Source organism: Anguilla rostrata, chromosome 10 (genome assembly GCF_018555375.3).
Source record: "Anguilla rostrata isolate EN2019 chromosome 10, ASM1855537v3, whole genome shotgun sequence".
Lineage (NCBI taxonomy): Eukaryota > Metazoa > Chordata > Actinopteri > Anguilliformes > Anguillidae > Anguilla > Anguilla rostrata.
Window position 1 is genome coordinate 25,906,029 of NC_057942.1, and position 18,014 is coordinate 25,924,042.

The 18,014-nt window shown below is 40.8% G+C and overlaps 1 protein-coding gene across 5 annotated transcripts in view; it reads left to right on the forward strand.

Moving 5' to 3' along the window:
• The window catches only part of morc2 (MORC family CW-type zinc finger 2), a 105,680-nt gene that overhangs the window by 64,573 nt on the left and 23,093 nt on the right, over positions 1-18,014 (forward strand). For all 5 annotated transcript variants that reach the window (XM_064297637.1, XM_064297638.1, XM_064297640.1 and 2 more), the window contains 6 exons: positions 8,134-8,219; positions 11,934-12,074; positions 13,325-13,479; positions 13,626-13,754; positions 13,958-14,063; positions 16,938-17,070. In XM_064297637.1, the coding sequence (XP_064153707.1) occupies positions 8,134-8,219; positions 11,934-12,074; positions 13,325-13,479; positions 13,626-13,754; positions 13,958-14,063; positions 16,938-17,070 (750 nt within the window). The remainder of the gene's footprint in view (positions 1-8,133; positions 8,220-11,933; positions 12,075-13,324; positions 13,480-13,625; positions 13,755-13,957; positions 14,064-16,937; positions 17,071-18,014) is intronic.

Here is an 18,014-nt window from a genome sequence, read left to right on the forward strand (position 1 = left end):
CCAGTGAAGTGATCGCAGCAGGGGAGTGACGTGGGAGAATTTGGGGAGGTTGTAGATGAGTCGGGCAGCGGCATTCTGAATCATCTGTAGTGGCTGTATGGCACAAGCTGGCAGGTTTGCAAGGAGAGAGTTGCAATAATCAAGGCGAGAGGTCACCGTAGCCTGGACGAGCAGCTGGGTGGAGTGCGTCGTCAGGTATGGTCGAATCCTCCTGATGTTGTATAGGAGGAATCTGCAGGACCGTGATGTTGCCTTGATGTGCTCCTTGAGGTCCAGCTGGTCATCCAGGACCACCCCAGGCTCTTTGCAGAGTGAGAGGCAGTCACTGTGGTGCCATCAACCGTGATTGAGAGTTCACGAAGCAAGGAGGTCTTGTACGGGAAGAAGAGCAGCTCAGTTTTGTTGAGGTTGAGCTTCAGATGGTGGCTGGCCATCCAAGTGGAGATGTCAGCCAGGCAGGAAGAGATCTTATCATTGATCTGTGTGGCCGAGGGGGGAAAGAAAAGTAGAGTTGTGTGTCATCTGCATAACAATGATAGGAAAAACCATGTGAATTAATGACTGAACCAAGAGATCTGGTGTATAAGGAGAACAGCAGAGGACCCAGTACAGATCCCTGCGGCATCCCGTGACAAGTGGATGAGAGGCAGAGGCAGACCCCTTCCAGGTGACCTGGTAGGTCCTATCTGCAAGATAGGAAGAGAACCAAGACAGGGCAGTCCCGGTAATTCCCATCCCAGCCAAGGTGGAGAGGAGTATTTTATGGTTGACCGTGTCAAAAGCTGCAGACAGGTCAAGAAGGATCAGGACAGAGGAGAGGCGTGAGGCTCTTGCAGTGGCAAGTGCCTCCGTCACAGCTAGTAGTGCAGTCTCTGTTGAGTGCCCGGATCGGAAGCCAGACTGGTGGGGGTCTAGCAGGTTGTTCTGATGGAGAAAAGAGGTTAATTGTTTAAGAACTGCTCGTTCGAGGGTTTTGGACAGAAAGGGTAGAAGGGATACGGGTCGATAATTTGTTACATCGGAGGGGTCTAAGGTGGGTTTTTTGAGTAGTGGGGTAACACGAGCTGTCTTAAAAACAGAGGGAACATGACCAGAGGAGAGAGAGGAATTAACAATGGAAGACAGATAGGGAAGGAGCTCGCTGGAGATAGATTGGAGAACTTTTGATGGGATGGGGTCAAGTGGACAGGTGGTTGCGCGATGAGAGGTGATGAGTTGTAATACATCAGAGTCCTCCAGCATTTCAAAGGAGGTCAGTGTGGCTGTGGGGTTGTCCTGGGGGGTTGGGGGCTCACTGGATGGGTGAAGGAGTTCCGGATTGTAGCCACCTTTCCTTCAAAGGCGGCCAGAAAGTCATCTGCGGAGAGGGAAGAGGGAGGTGGGGGTGGAGGAGGAATGAGGAGGGAAGAGAAGGTGGAGAATAGTTTACGTGGATTAGAGACACATGCGCTGATCTTGGATTGGAAAAAAGAGGCTTTTGCAGACGTGAGGGCAGATGTAAAAGTCGCCAGCAGGGTATGGTATGCGGTCAGGTCATCAGAGGATCGGGATTTTCTCCACTTTCTCTCTGCAGCCCGCAGTGATGTTCTGCTGGAGCGTAGTGACTCAGTCAGCCATGGGCAGGGGGTGAGGGCGTGCTGGTTTGGAGACAAGAGGACAAAGTGAGTCGAGGGACTGAGAGAGGCAGGAGTTGAGGGTGGAGGTGGCAAGGTCAACTGGCAGGTTAGAGAAAGACGCAGGAGGGGAAGTGTAGACAGAGCAGTGGAGACGAGGGAGGATTGTGACAGAGTAGGGAGATTTCTCCTGAAAGTTACTGTGGGTGAGCTATTGGATGAATTGAGGGGAGTAAATAGGAGAGGGAGAAAGAAAGAAAGAAGTGGTCTGAGACATGGAGGGGAGTCACTGCAAGTTGGGGAATGGAGCAGCCTCTGGTGAATACAAGGTCTAGTTGGTTACCAGCCTTGTGTGTGGGGGGGGAGGAGGACAGGGATAGGGCGAAAGACTGGAGGAGTGAGGCAACCCTGGACAGTTGGGAGGTTTCTGGTGGGAGGTTGAAGTCTCCCAGTAGAATAGCAGGAGTGCCATCCTCGGGGAGGGAGCTCAGGAGAGTGTCCAGCTCGTCCAGAAATGAGCCGAGTGGACCTGGAGGGCGGTACAGAACAATAACGTGAAATGTAGAGGGATGAGTTACAGCTGAGTTAACTTGTAAGCTAATACCACACGTGTTTACAGCGTTGTCGCCCTTTTTAGTACAGTCTGGCTTGACAATCCATTTATTCAGTTGGTGAGAGTATAGGCTTTCTAACTAATTTTGCTTTTGGAATAGTGTTTTATTGGTCAGCGTAATCGAAAGTTTTGTTATCATCACATTCACTTACGCATTCACTCTGTGGCAAAAGACGCTGCACCTAACGAAACGTTTCAACAATTTATTATTACTATTACTACTATTATTATTGAGGACTTCTGCTAAGCCATATGTTTGCTGATAGACCTAGCTGACATTGTTTTCTGGTGTATGACAGAAGCGGATAGAAATATATCATTGATTTACTGTCTCTGTCTGTATCTGTTGAAAACAGATAAGATTTCATCATTCCTATGTAAGTATTACTGCTCAAAATATGTCGGTTATGTACGTTATTTTTGAAATTGAGTGTCTTTAAAAAGGTTAGTGGTATTTTATAGTGAAGATATTTCACACTGTAATGTTAGCGTTAGTTAGTAGTGTAATAGTTTTTGTGACGCATCATATCTTTCTATGATTTACCATGCAAAGCAGCTAACGTTAGCAATAAAACGCTACCATAATGCGGAACCATTAACAATCATAATCGCTATCTTACTTGTAAGCTATGATCTATAGCAGTGGTGTCAAACTCGTGCCATGGAGGGCCGTGTGTATGCAGGTTTTCATTCCAGCCTCATATCTTGATTATATAATTAGTTAAATTATTTGCTGAATTAGGGATGCAGGTTTGTGCACAATGGTGACCCGACGTCTATGGTGACCCGCATTGTCTAAATAAAATTTTTCTTATATTCTGTGCTTCAATGCAGTTAAACGCATATGGCTGAATGAGTAATTGGACTCAATTAAGGCAGCATTAATTGGTTGGAATGAAAACCTGCATACACACGGCCCTCCATGGCACGAGTTTGACACCACTGATCTATAGTTTTACAGACTAAATAACTAAATACAATATTATAAATCTATCATGGAACCTTGACACTTGGCTACTCGATGTATACTGTCGTAGACGATGACATAATTTTTGGAACTTATAGGACACCGTGGCTTCTCCTACGTCATTGGAAAGGGAGGGCTGAGGGGAGGTGGGGGGGGGGTATTCAGTTGGTTGCAATCTGCAACCTCACCGCTAGATGCCACTAAATCCTACACACTGTACCTTTAATTTCTGGTATTTCACGTGCAATTAAACTCTGTGCACACTAGCTATCTACAGCTACCTTTTATTTACTTACCTATATCGGACAGTAGCTACAAAATTACTCATCATTACATGGGAATAGCCAACTTTCTACCTTGCTAGTTCCCCTCTAGCAGTTCACTCTTGGTCTGTTGAAATCTAGCTTGACCGTTTCACCAGCTGTTGTTGGGGAACTTGTGACCGGCAAGTCCCACCGCCCTTTGATGCAACTCTTATTACCAAAGGTTGACAATTTTACATGCCAGAAAAAAATGTCTATATAACATGTAAGTTCATCAGTAATCCCTTTGTTTTAAGTTTGTTTAGCTTTGTTGTTGCATAGCATTACAATGAATCACTGTGCATTCCACTTCATATATATACACACATAATACATACATGGCGCATGTATTTAGCCAGTTGGGGATAAAACGGTAGAATTAAAAATGTATTCATTTATTCATTTATTCATTTATTCATTTATTCATTTATTCATTTGGCAGATCCTTTTATCCAAAGCAACGTACAATAAGTGCATACCGAAGGTCATTGGAATAACTACAAAACACAGGTTTGATAAGGTAAAATAAGGTACTCCGTTTGTAGCAGTTAATCATAGCCATGAACACAAAGTCCAGTTCACACCGTAAGCATTACTCTGACCTGACCTATGTTAAGTCAAACTAGGAGGCATGATAAGCTACAACATCAAGGTAATGATACAAAGTACAATAAGCACACGATGGTACGTGTAACACGAAAATGGCACAGGAGGTACATGTGTTGCATGAAAGAGGAGGATTTAAGTGATATAAATTATCCCAGATAGAAATGATCCCAGATTGGGAGTGCCCTGCAGAGTGGTGATAGTCCAAGTATAGAAGAGATGTGTCTTCAGACCATGGCAGAAGATGGGCAATGAGGGAGTGGTTCATAGAGGAACAAGGAGTTTGTTCCACCATTGGGGAGCTAGGATGTAGAATCTCTGTAGTAGGGCCGAGCGAGAACCATTTATCCGGATGGCAGGGGGTGCAAGTCACCATGCTGCTGCAGAGCGGAGTGGTCGAGCTGGCGTGTAGGATTGAATCATGTCCTGTAAGTAGGCGGGGGCCGTCCTGTTAGCTGCAGTGTAGGCGAGGGTCAGGACTTTGAACCTGATCCTGGCAGCGACCGGTAACCAGTGGAGTGACCTCAGCAGAGGAGTGACGTGGGAGAACATAAGAAGGTTTAAGACAAGTCGGGCAGCAGCATTTTGAATTTGGCAACATTAGAGTGGCACATTTACACTTTATGGTAGAATGGTACATTTTCATCATTTTTGAAATAGTTTTCTCCTCTATTTGAAATTTTCCAATCATGCTCACACTGTCACATTGAAGGCAGCCTTCATTGTTATTTGAAAGAACGCAGATGTGTGTCACTCCATGGTTGTCACTAGCACCAATTGTGCGTCATCCTGTGGGGGTTGCAGCTGCAGTTGATGCTGGCACAGTCAAGATTCTGTACCAGACCTTGCGGATCATCTATGCAATGGATCAGTGCCATAACAGGGTGAGCCTACTAACAGCCCCCTCATGTACATAATTACAAATTATGCACAAATATTGCATTACTTCGTATTATTATTATATGCTATAACTACTTATTATTTTCCACCTGGTTGCTTTCTGTGAAACTTTGCACATTGAGAAAGGGTTATTCCAAATAGTAATTGAACAATTTTGGCCCCGATTGGCCACTTGGTGATGCTACAACAAACGTGCTTAATTTAACAGGCAACTTGACACCTTTGAGCAGGAATCAAAAAACTTTTTTCCCTAGATTCCTCTCCCCTCCAAGGTTTTCCCTGGATTTTTACTGTACTCTGGTGGCTGAGAGTGACTCGGTGTTGTTAGGGTTTTTCCTTTATCAAAAAGAGGCTTATGGTAGGGCCTAGACATGGCTGGTCAGCACAGGTGGGTTGAGTGCTGTACTTCAAATGTTTTGTTATTTGGTATAATGAATGCTGTGGGACAAGCAAGGATCAATTAAAAATATGTTTATTTTCTGTATCCAGTCGTTTCAACAGTCAGTGCTCTTGTTAAAATGTAATTATTGTTGAAAACGAGTTATCAGTCTACACTAAACTGGTGGAATCAACCAACAAGTCAAAACAATCTCTGTATCAGGTTTTAAGATTACATAATTGAATTCAATACAATGCTGTCAATTAGATTCATGAATTGAAATCATACATTCTTTATTGAATGCAGTCTCACTACTTCTAAACGACAAAACAGAAGACATTATACAAAACATCAAACAGTTCATTTTAAAATGCCAGAAAAGAGAGCAAGAGAGACGAATAAGCCAGACCTTCCCGAAGTGTTACCCACTTCGAGTTTAAGTGCCACAGGATGAAAGGAAACACACAACCAAGGAACTACCACCAAAATAAAAAGAGAAAAAGGGGGTTCAGACTCATTTATGACAAGGACTGGCCTGCCTATAAGCTGATTGTGTACTTATTGGTTAAAGTGAATTTATGTTGTTGGAAGCAGGCCTAAGCACCGTGCTATTATTATCAAAAGATTCTTGAATTAACTCTTTCTAACAAGATAAAACATGAACATGTAAGGAGGTAATTCAGCTCAGCTCTTGAAATTAAGTCTGCTTCTACAACAGGATGATCTTTCTAGAAAGATAATTGTCAAAGCAAGGACAGGGACAGGGAGGTCAGACTGCCTGGACGGAAGCTGTCAAGGCCACCTATAATAGTGTGAACACCAATTAAATCTTTTTAAAGCAAAATTTTAGTAAATGTGGCTTGGGACAGTGGAGGGTGAGGGAACAGGAGATAATGTGTAAAAGTAATAATCTGAAATGAAGCATAAAAAAAAAAATTGGAACGAAGAGTGGGGGCTATGACATAGTTGGGATTAGAGACATTGCTTGGGGAGGAGGATGTAATTACAGAGGGGTAATTACAGAGGGGGGGGGGATCTATCCTTCCTTACAGAAGGATAGATCCAGTAAGTGTGGTGGGGGTGTAGTTCTCTATGTAAAAGAAAAAATAGGGGAACATGAAAAGGGCCTAACGATAGGCATGTGTTACTGGCTGCCAGCTTCAGACAGTAGTGTGAATTCAGTGCTATTTGGAAGCATTAAACAAGGTTGTCAGGATCGTGAAACTATTCACGATTTATGGGAGACTTCAGTTATCCCGCTATTAATTGGGAATTGATGACAGAACAAGGAAAAAGTGAGGAAGAATTATATAAATGACCTTTTTTGGCACAGTATGTCAGTCATCCTACAAGAGGGAAATAAGCTGTGGATCTGGTACTATATAATGATCCTGATAGAATTTGTAGCATAGAGGTCATTGGGCCACTTGGGACTTTCGATCATTCGGCAGTTAGTTTTGATGTATTTTGACAAAATAACAAGGTCTCCTCTACGGTCAGAATTTTTTTATTTTGTACGAGCCAATTTTAATAAGATGCAAGAAAATTTAAGTAATATTGACTGGGTGAAACTTCTTGACTGCAAGACTGTGAATGAAAAGTGGGGGCAGGGTTATTCTTGAGGCAGAATATAAATTTATTCCCATGGTTAGTAAATTGAAGAAGCAGTCTCCTCAGTGGATGAACAAAACCATATGGGGTTTGAGAGCAAAATAAACTATATGATGTGTAAAAATGACACCACTAAGAGAAATAAGGCTGAATAACATGCATGCTAAGGTTAAAATAGAGGTACGGGAAGCTAAATGGCACTTGGAAAGGTAAATTGCCCAAGATGCAAAAACTAACCCTAAATGTTTCTTTCAATACTGTAGTAGGAAAATGAAAGTGCAGGAGAATGTCAGGTGCAGCAACAGTGAAGGGGCATTTCTTTATAAGAATAGAGAGATTGCTGATTAGCCTACTTATAGTTATTTTGTTGAGAGATTTACTAGAGAAGAGGTTACTAATAGACTGGAAGGCATATTCAGTACTCAGATCATCTTAGCAGATATTTACATAGAGGACAATGAAGTACCGGTTAATTACATAAACTGAAGACAAATAAGGCAGCAGGCCCTGATGGCATTTACCCAAGGGTGCTCAAAGTGTTAGGCGATATCATCTTTAAACCACTGGTAGGTATTTTTAGACAGTCTTTAGAAATTGAAGAAATACCCTAGGACTGAAAGCAAGGTAATATAATGGCAATATATAAGAAAGGGGACCGTACTGATTCTGGAAACTACTGGCCTGTCAGTTTAACTTGCATCGCATGTAAAATTCTGGAATCTGTCATTAGAGACAAGTGGGGATAGCCTAGCATGGTCTTCACAAGGGAAGGTCATGCCTGACCAACCTTCTGATACTCTTTGAAGAAGCTACCAAGTGTTTTGACTGTAACAAGGCTTATGAAATATATATACTAATCTATAATATATACTTAGATTTCCAAAAATCATTTGATAAGTTACCACATGAGAGACTTCTTAGCAAAATGAAGACTATTGCTGCAGTGTGCCACAGATTAGTCTTTGTAGTGGAAACATTGAAATGATTGTTAAAGGGAGCAAGTAAGGGAACTCATGAAGGTGCAAATGAGTCAACTCAGTGAGTCAGTGAGTGAACAAGCAAATGAGCACGCGTGTGAATGCATGAGAAAGAATGAATGAGGGAGCCAGTCCTCTCTCACTCTGCCACCTTTCTCTTCCCAGACTACACTCCGGAAATCTCAGGAGTTGGCCATGATGCTGCGCCGAGAAGCAGATGTTAAGCGGAAGATCCTGGAGAACAAACAAAAGTGAGTTATTAGTGCCTTGTGTGATGGTGTTTGTGTCAGTGGATGATCTGCCAATCTTTTGATAATATTAATATGGTGCTTAACCCTGCTTTCAACAACGTGAGGTTACTTTAATAAGTACACTGTCATCTTTTAGATAGGCCAGTCCTTGTCATGAATGAGCCTGACTCCGTCCTTCACACCTTAACTCTGTATCACCTAATCAGGGCAAGCATGCTTATGCCATGCTTGGTAAAGTATTTAGTTGTGTTGTGTTGCACTTGGTTTTGGAGCCTTGAAGGAGTTTTCTGCTTCTTATTTTGGTGGTGGTTCCTTGGTTGTATGTCTTTTTTTTTTTTTAGCTTGTTTCCTTTGTTCCTGTGGCGTTGAAACTGGAAAGAGGTAACACTCTGACAAGGTCACAACAAATTAACTGTTTTGACTCAAGAAACTCACTTTTTAAAGTGGGAATTACAAGCTTTCCATCAGTACAGTGGTCTAAAATATCTAGGGGTTCAGAAACATATCCAGAATCTCTCCAACAATGTACAATGCTTTTTGTCCATTATAAAGCATATAAATGTGCCCCTTATGAAGGTTTAAGATCAGATAAAAAAATAATAGCTAAAACATTATCACAATGTGGTAGAGTACCTAAATGTGTAATCATTAACTCTCGTATGTTTTTCTGTAGACTACAGTATGTAATGTTTTCTTGGATGGGGATGGGATGACATTAAAACATTATTTAATCATCCACCACATTTTGGCAATGTTCCAGCTCATCACATCTGGTGCATTAAACACAAACCCTACTGGACTACCGACTGAGCTACCTACGAACGCTTACATTACAATGTGAAATATACTCATTATAAAATACCACCAACTTATTTGTTTAACCACTTCACGCAATGCCCCTTGTGGTTGGCACACCGGTGTGCCTAGATTGCTCAATTTTGACATTCTGTGCTCCTGCAACCAAATTATGAGTTGAAAACACAAACTCTGTGTTTTAGCTTTTTAGTAAACGATTCAGGACAACTATGCCGAAAACGGCATTTCTAAGAGGCCCCATTGTCACACTGGTCGTCCATTTACCAAGCACCCCCTCCCTGCAGTCTCATCTGTAAATACACACCACACGCATGACACACTGGACACAAAAACATTCTTTTACCACTAAAAATTCTTATTCCATCGCAGCAAGAAGAAGGTATGCCAGTACAGCTGTGAAAAACACTGCTCACTGAACACTGAAATAAACAAGAGAAACTTTTCAAAAATTATACCATGCCAGTCTACTGTCAATATCTGTGACTAAATTTGGTATAAATATACAACCTTACCATTGGTTTTACGCATAGAGATGTCCGTTTCGCGACGGAGTGGTCATATATTGTCTTGGACAATCTGTTTGTGAAATATACACTCATTTGTGACACCTGGGTACCTTCCAAAATAGCTGTGCATAATACCACACGTGTTGTTTACAGTGTTGTCCTCCATTGTAGTACAATCTGGCTTGATCGACAATTAATCGATCCAATAGGTGACAGAATAAGCTTTTGAACAATGTATAATATGTCTAATTTTACTTTTGGAATTGTGTTTTATACCTCAGTGTAACCAAAGGTTTTGTCTTATTATAGCTGCATTATGCATTCAGTCTGTGGTAGCAGTAAAAAACACTGCACCTGAGGAAATTTTACATTTCACCACTTAAAAATCATATTCCCTCATAGCAACAAGATAAACCTGACAATAGCCCTAAAATATGCCAATATAGCAGTGAAAACACTGCTCACTGAATAACGAAATAAACAAGACAAAGTTTTTAAAAATTATACCACGTCATTCTACAGTCAATACCTGGGACTAAATATTGAATAAATATACAACCTTACCATTGGTTTTACGTATAGAGATGCCCCTTTTGAGACTGAGTGGTAATATATTGTCTTGGATAATCCGTTTGTGAAATATATGTGCATTTGTGAGGCCTGGGTGCCTTCCAAAATAGCTGTGCGTTATTCCACACGTGTTGTTTACGGCGTTGTCATCCTTTGTAGTAGGGGTGTGCAGAGACGTCAGTATCTGTATCTGTATCTGTTCAACCAACAAAATTATCTGTATCTGTATCTGTATTCGGATAGAATACCGGAAGTGGGTGTGGTTTATATCGGAAGTCACGTTAAATCAGGCAAATGTTGTATTTTCTAACCTAATATTCATTGGCAATGCAATGGCATATACTTAATTATGAAATATATTTCCACATCCTCCTACTGTACCTTTCATTTCTCTCTCTCTTTTTATTTTTAACTAAACTAAGTTTTATGAACTGTCTGAACCCCAGCACCCCCCCCCCCCCTTTAACTGGGGTGCATTGAACAATCTTAAACAGAAAAAAATGTTTTATAAATCGAAAGATTCTGTTTGGCATTGGAAATAGAAACTATTTACAGTAAAGATATATAGAAACATATGCTTCGGTTGAAGGGAATAATCTTAAATTTCAATGATGCTGCGTTCGCGTTTCTTGATGTGTTAACATTACTGCAGTTCGCTAGGGAAACATGAATTACTGCTTTACAACAGTAATCACATATAACAGTAATAGCCTACATGAACTTTTTTTTGCCTGTTTTATTTTTAATTATTTATTTTTTCCCCTACTGAACTAAGTTTGGATAGACTGCAAACCATCTGATGTCCTCATATTTTCCCTTGGTGGCAACTGTTACCATGAATGGATTTCGTGCTCATTATAGCCAAGACCTATGACTGATACGTACAGCATGTTACATCTTAAACGGATGAATATTGACTGAAATACAAGGTAAAACGTCGTTTTTTTCAATATTTTGACTGGAAAATAACACATACAGCTAGAAACTACAGGTTCTAAGCTTGATTTTGATGTATAGGTTGCGGGGGTTTGAAAGAAATCCAGCTGCCACACCAGGCTTGTGTCTCGCTAGCTCCCACACCTCCTCGATGCGAGAGTTTCCCTGAGTGATAGCTCTCAGCCTGCTGCCTGCTGTGCGCTGACTCGGTGGGGGCGACTACAGAATATACCGATCACTTTTCAGTAATGTGTAGTAAATGAAACGACTAGTTAGTGAAATCTAAGTCCTATGTTGCAAACAGAATGGTCATTTTTTTATCTAGTGGCCATCCACAATGATATGAATCGATTTGAAGAAACATAATGGCTGACACGTAGAACTTACGCCATCTCTCTCTCTCTCTCTCTGCCTGTGTAACGTTAGATAGATGCTATGAGAACTGGACATGGAGCTGACCTTTTTTTCCGAATAATTTTTCAGAATAATAACGAGCAACTTCGGGTAGAAGAAATATCTGTTTCCATCGCATTATTCGTGCTTTCCCGAATACAGTATTCGGATTCGGATACATCCCTACTTTGTAGTACAGTCTGGCTTGATTGACAATTCATTTATTCAGTTGGTGAGAGTATAAGCTTTCTAAAGATGTATATCATGTCTAATTTTGCTTTTGGAATATTGCTTTATGTCTCAGCGTCTCAGATTTGGCATTAAGAGGTTAAACTGCTTGTGGGGTTTTCCAGTATTAGCATTGTTTATTTTAATATGTTGTATGCTTGAATATAGCTGTGACATCAATTTTTAAATTCCATCATCCTGTTGTTTTTGATGTCTTTGAGAATAGCATCCTGTGACCCCCCCCCCCCCAATCTGTCATCCCCAGAGCCCTGAAGGAACCCAAGGAACTTTGCTTCATATTTGGAGTGAACATTGACCAACGGGAGCTTGATGGCATGTTCGTGTATAACTGCAGCCGACTCATCAAGATGTATGAGAAAGTTGGCCCCCAGCTAGAGGGAGGCATGTAAGTAGCAAGTTTTCTCTGATTTCATCCAAAAGTTTTTTCTCATGTTTCCTTATCTGCAGCCACGTTAGCCCACGGTGGGATCAGTATGCTTAAAATGTTTTGATAAGTTCAAATAGTGAGGCATGGTTAAGGAAACACAACAACAACTGTGCCCAAAAATAGTCCAGTTTAAAGCTGAAGTATTTACTGTGCATTAAATCTCCAGAAATTAAACCTCTAGGATGTAGTAGTCATTTGACATGATTTCTCATGATAGACGGTCTTAAACAGGTCTTAAATGAACTTTTGTGAACCAGCCAATGTGGCAAGTGGATAAAGAAATTCTCAAGCCTCTAAGTTAATAACTTAAATATTTTCTCACACAGCAAGAGGCACTTCTCATTAAGTCTGACACCATCCTTTTGCATACAACATTTTACAATTAGTCACTTAAACCTTGTGACATGGCCACTTGTCCTGGTGCACCAGTGTACAGTAAAACGTAAATGAATCTGAATGCTTGTTTGGAAGTGTAACACATGACAACAAAATATCAGTGTTTTAAATTTTTTGATTAATTGACTTTCGTTCACAAAAAAAGTGATCATTGGTAGCCCAAAACTTTGTCTGAAGGCAGCCCTGATGTACAGTCTTTTATTTTGTCTTGAAGCTGCTTTTCTTTTTTAATGTGGCATAGTTACTCCTTATTGTGTCTCTACATCTCCATTAACTATTAAACCAGGTTCCACTGAAACTTTGAATATGGTGGGATGTATGTTCATTTCAATATCTGCCGTAACCCAAGTATAATAATGATCATTTTGTCCATTAACAGGTTGCTTTAGAGGGCCAGTTTATTGACATTCACTGTGTCTATACCATTTACCCCACTGGAACAGAAGACAATATTAGAGGAAAGGTGGAGGCAGAACAGTCATTAGGGTTGCCATAATTAAAATTGATAATGCAGAAACCAAGGACGGAGGGTGATGGAAAAAGGAAGGGTAAGACGATGAATGGAGGAGTGAAGCAGTGGTGGAACAGTAGTGCTTCTGTCTTTCATCCTTTCTGAATAGCGTAACAATCTCCAGCAAGGTCAATGGAAGGTGAAATCTAGAGTGGCCAGGTGGACTGGGTGGATGTGATCTCCTTCACCTCTATCTACCAGTTAGCCCCCTGGCATCCAGCCGCAAGTTTAGGCTTCTCTTCCTTGAAGCAATTTGTTGAGTTGTTTCTGACCCAGTCTGCGCTGGTTTGTCTTGTGGCAGGGCATGTGGGGGTGTGGTTGGAGTTGTAGATGTGCCTTACCTAGTCCTGGAGCCCACACACAACAAGCAGGACTTTGCGGATGCAAAGGAGTACCGCCACCTGCTGAAAGCCATGGGTGAACACCTGATCCAGTACTGGAAAGACGTGTCAATTGGTAGGACCCGTGTTTATTTGCTGTTTTTTAGGGTGGCTAAGTGGTGACACTAGTGACTAGTGTAGGCTTTTATATTATAAAAATGTATCTGCCCAAGTTCTCCCGCCGTCCTGTAATTTGCCTGTTTATTCTCATGCTCTGTTCAGCCGAGAAGGGGATTGTAAAATTCTGGGATGAATTTGGCTATCTCTCTGCCAACTGGAACCAGCCACCTTCCAGTGAGCTGCGGTACAAGCGGCGTCGAGCCATGGAAATTCCTGTTACAATCCAATGTGGTGAGTAAAGCCCTCTCCCAAATATTATGGAGTTTACTGTTTGTGTGTGTGTGTGTGTGTGTGGTCAAGTCCTCATCCATACTTTCATAAAATTACACACTTTACTGTAATTCCACATAACTAGCTCCATACAGGCTCGCAAGTGGTCATTTGTAGAAGCTTCTCATACATGGTCAAACTCAGCTCTCTTCTTATTTCCACAGACAAGTGTTTGAAATGGCGCACTCTCCCTTTCCAGCTGGATGCCGTGGATAAGCGGTATCCTGACAGCTGGGTCTGTCTTATGAACCCAGACAGTATGCAGGACAGGTAATCCCTAATGTTTTCAGCCCAAGCGCAATATTTTTACAATATCAGCCATGTACAGGGTTCGTACGGTCATGAAAAACCTGGAAAAGTCAATTAAATTTAAAATGGAATTTCCAGGCCCTGGAAAAGTTATGGAAAATAATATTTTTTGAAAAGTAATGGAAAACAGCTAAAGTTGAATCAAATATAATTACTAATTAATCCAATCATAAAAATAGTATGTATAGTAATAAAACGTAAATTGGCACGTAACCTTCGCGGTATTTTGGTGGTGTGAGAAGTTAATTCGGTCTGGCTCAGTCTGTTTACATGCACGCCCAACAGGCACGCTTCTGTTAATGTAGCAGTTAGTAAACTTAGGCCCTACTGTGCTGACAACATGCCAGGTAAGTGCAGCTTCAATAATATGTCAGGGCTCGAAATTAACTTTTTTACTTCGTAGCACTGGTGCTCCCAACTTCAGAAAGTTAGGAGCACCCACCAAAATGTAAGGAGCACCAACAATATATGCAATAGATTTTTTATTGATAAAAAACGACAATATAACAGTACGGTTTACAAGTAACAGTTAAACTGTCACGCCTAAAATGTGTTGACTCTTCAAGGAATTGCGTGTTATGCATTCAAACGACAAATCGCTTCTCGTCACATTAATAACGCAAATTAAATCAACCGCCAGTAAACTGCATCGGAGAAATTAGCTGTTTCAACCAGGTCGCTACACAAAACACTACGTTAACGTTTCAAAAAAAAAAAAAAAAAAATGCCGTAATCGTTCGCTTCAACTTTTCAGCTTTCGATAACGCTAATAAATTGAACATAAACTTTTGTCTTCAGGTAACATTAGTTAACGCGTTAGCTCTCTCTGTCGCGTGACAGTGGAGTGCAACGAAAGGGAGTGATTGAAGGCTAATATTAACCTATTTAAAATCAGCATTAAAGGTAAGAATGTCAAGCTCATGATTGGTTAGAAGGGTCACCGTCAGCTCACAAGGCACATACTGAGTGTACTAACTAGCGAATGTACAGAGAAAGACGTTCGACTGGAAAAAGAAAAAAAAAAGAAGGTCGCACCAGAACAATTATTTGCACTCGCACAAATGCTCCCAATTATATTTCGAGGTCGCACAGATTAAATTTCGGAGCATATGCGACCAAAATGGTCGCAATTTCGAGCACTGTTTGAGACATTGACAAAAATGTTAAACTATTCGAATTAAAATATGAGAGAATGTATCTAAAGCCGCGTTTCCACCGCAGGAACTAGGGTCTAAATTTAGTTCTGGGGGCTTTGTTTTACCCACCAAAACGTTCCTGCTCGGGGGGTAGTACTTTCCGAAAGTACAGGAACCTTTTGGGTGGAGCTTGTAGCGCTGAACATTTCTGATTGGTCGAGTACTCGCAGCATTTGTGTTGTATTTATTTTCCGCCATTACCCGCCATGTTTGAAAATATGCAGCGGCAAACCAATTTATTTTCATAATAACTTCAAATCAAACTTGTATGTTATGCGGCGCAGTAGCCTAGTTTTGGTTATAGCCTGTCAACGTCTTGGAATTATAACGTGTGCTCTTCTGTTCTTTTCTTGCTTTAATATTCGTTTTATAAAATGCTAAGCATTCGTGCTGGGACAGCATATTACGTAGGCTACCAAAACATTCAAACGGATTAATTTGGTTGCTGAATATTTCTTCTGGATTTTCTTTGTTAGTCCGTTGTAATTGACTCAACGTTTGATACAGTTATGTGAGGTATGCGGTAGTTAACTTAATTAAAATTGGTGATACAGTACAAGCAAACTGGAAATCACCATCCGCACTTTTTATCCGGGTAAAATAACAGGTTAATTCTAGTAATCTTCCCTTTAGCTTTTTCAGACTGCCGTAATTTTACTGCCATTTTTCAATTCCACGAAAAGACCAGGAAGACTATGGACTAATTTATGGTGCATGGTTCGCATCTGGAGGGCACACTTCGCTGCTCGGCTAGCAGTAACTTCGAAGGAAAGCAAACGGTGGCTGTACCACTACTAAATTTACATTTTCACGCAAGTCCGAGTTTTCGTTCTATTCTTGTCATTTTGCCATTAGCCTATATGGAATTGACGACGAGAAAGTAATCAAACAGCAAATTGTTTACAACGTGTGCATGTTTTCTGCTGTTGTTGCCAGTTATACATATAAATGTGAATGCATTCTGTCGCTTCGGATGTCAAGACATGAAAGCGAATGTTCGCATAAAAACATAATGAATGTGTTTGAGAGGATATATGAAAATCAATAAATACAAAAGTAACCATATATAGTCATTGTTGGTAACCCGTTGTATAAGTGGAATAAACCCCTCCGGGCTGTCCCGGTTATTAGAAAATAATGTAGGCTACTTCGGTGGTAGTATGGGGTTACGGAAGAAATCATATGAAGAGACGGACCGACGACAACGTTGCTTTTTCATACGTCAGTGGGCTAATTTGCCTAATCTTCGCGGTACTTTAGACCCCGGTGGAAACGCAGACAACCATTGGCTGAAGGAACCTTTTAGTTCCTGGTAAAGTAGTTCCTGGGACTGAAAGTTCCGGGTAATTTTGGTGGAAACGCGGCTAATGTGTGTCTGTCTGGTGTTTATTTGTTTTAGAGAGGCACCATATGTTTCAGATGCAGACCTAATTTTACTTAGTGTTACAATAAATAATTTTAAATCGTCCCGCTGAGATAAAGTCACTTGTTTTGGTCATGGAAATTCAGTTAAAGGTTGTGGAGAAGTCATGGAAAAGTCATTGAAAATCATTGGTGAAAAAGTGTATGAACCCTGCATGTACACAATGAACAGTAGCCCTGATTTCACTCGGTATGTTTTCTAAAACTTTCCTTGCAGGTGTGATGCTCCAGAGCAGAAGCAAAACCTTCCAGTGGGAGTGCTGCGTAAGGACACAAAATCCACAGAAGACAAGCAGAAAGAGCTTTCTGAGAAGATCAGGCAGCAGCAAGAGAAGCTGGAGGCCCTCCAGGTGAGTACAGCACATCATATCAATGTCAAAAGTCAGAGTACTCTTACTTGGACAGGGTTTGTAATGTCATTGAGGTCCTGTAGTTGACCAAGACTGATGTTAATATGGTTTAATATTTGTTAATATTCCAGTAATAGTGTATAATAATATTTTGCAAAGTGACTCCAGCATGAACTTCAACAAGATGTTGTCCTAGTTAATTTCTATTTCAGTGTTTGATCTAGGCCAAGCCATAGTGGCTGTTTCCCATCTGCCCTTAAAACTGTTATTGTGCGACCTCTGCTGAAGGAATTTGGACTCTTCAATTCTTGACAATTTAACGTTTCTCAGAAAAATACATTACGTGGTTGAAGTTCCAGTTTGGAGACAGCATTAATCAAGGTCCGCACAAAAAACTCTGTGTTCTTGTTTTATTAGTAAACGATGCAAGACAACTACACAAAATACAGAACTACATGACAGTGTCTACATTGTCATGTAGTTCCTATATTTAACAAGCACCCCCTCCCTGCAGTCTCATCTGCAATTATACCTCCCAAGCATGACACACTGGATAATAGCATCTATCTGGGAGTTCTTAAAAATATTCTTTCACCACCAAAATTTGTAGTGCATCATAGCAACAAGATAAACAATAGCCTGATGGTATGGTGCTCACTGAATACTGAAATAAACCGAGGAACAGATACCACATCGTTCTACTATCAGTATCTGCAATTTAATATTGAATACAGATACAATCTTTCCATTGGTTTTACACAAAGATATATTCATTTCCTGATTCAGTGGTCATTTATTATCTTGATCTTGACATTTTTTGAAAAATAAACACACAAATAGAAAACGGGGGTCAGCATTTACACTGGCCTCAAGCAAAACCCCACTTGCTATTTACAACGCCATAACTCTCATTTTGTTTTGGTTTGATTGATAACTCATGTCAA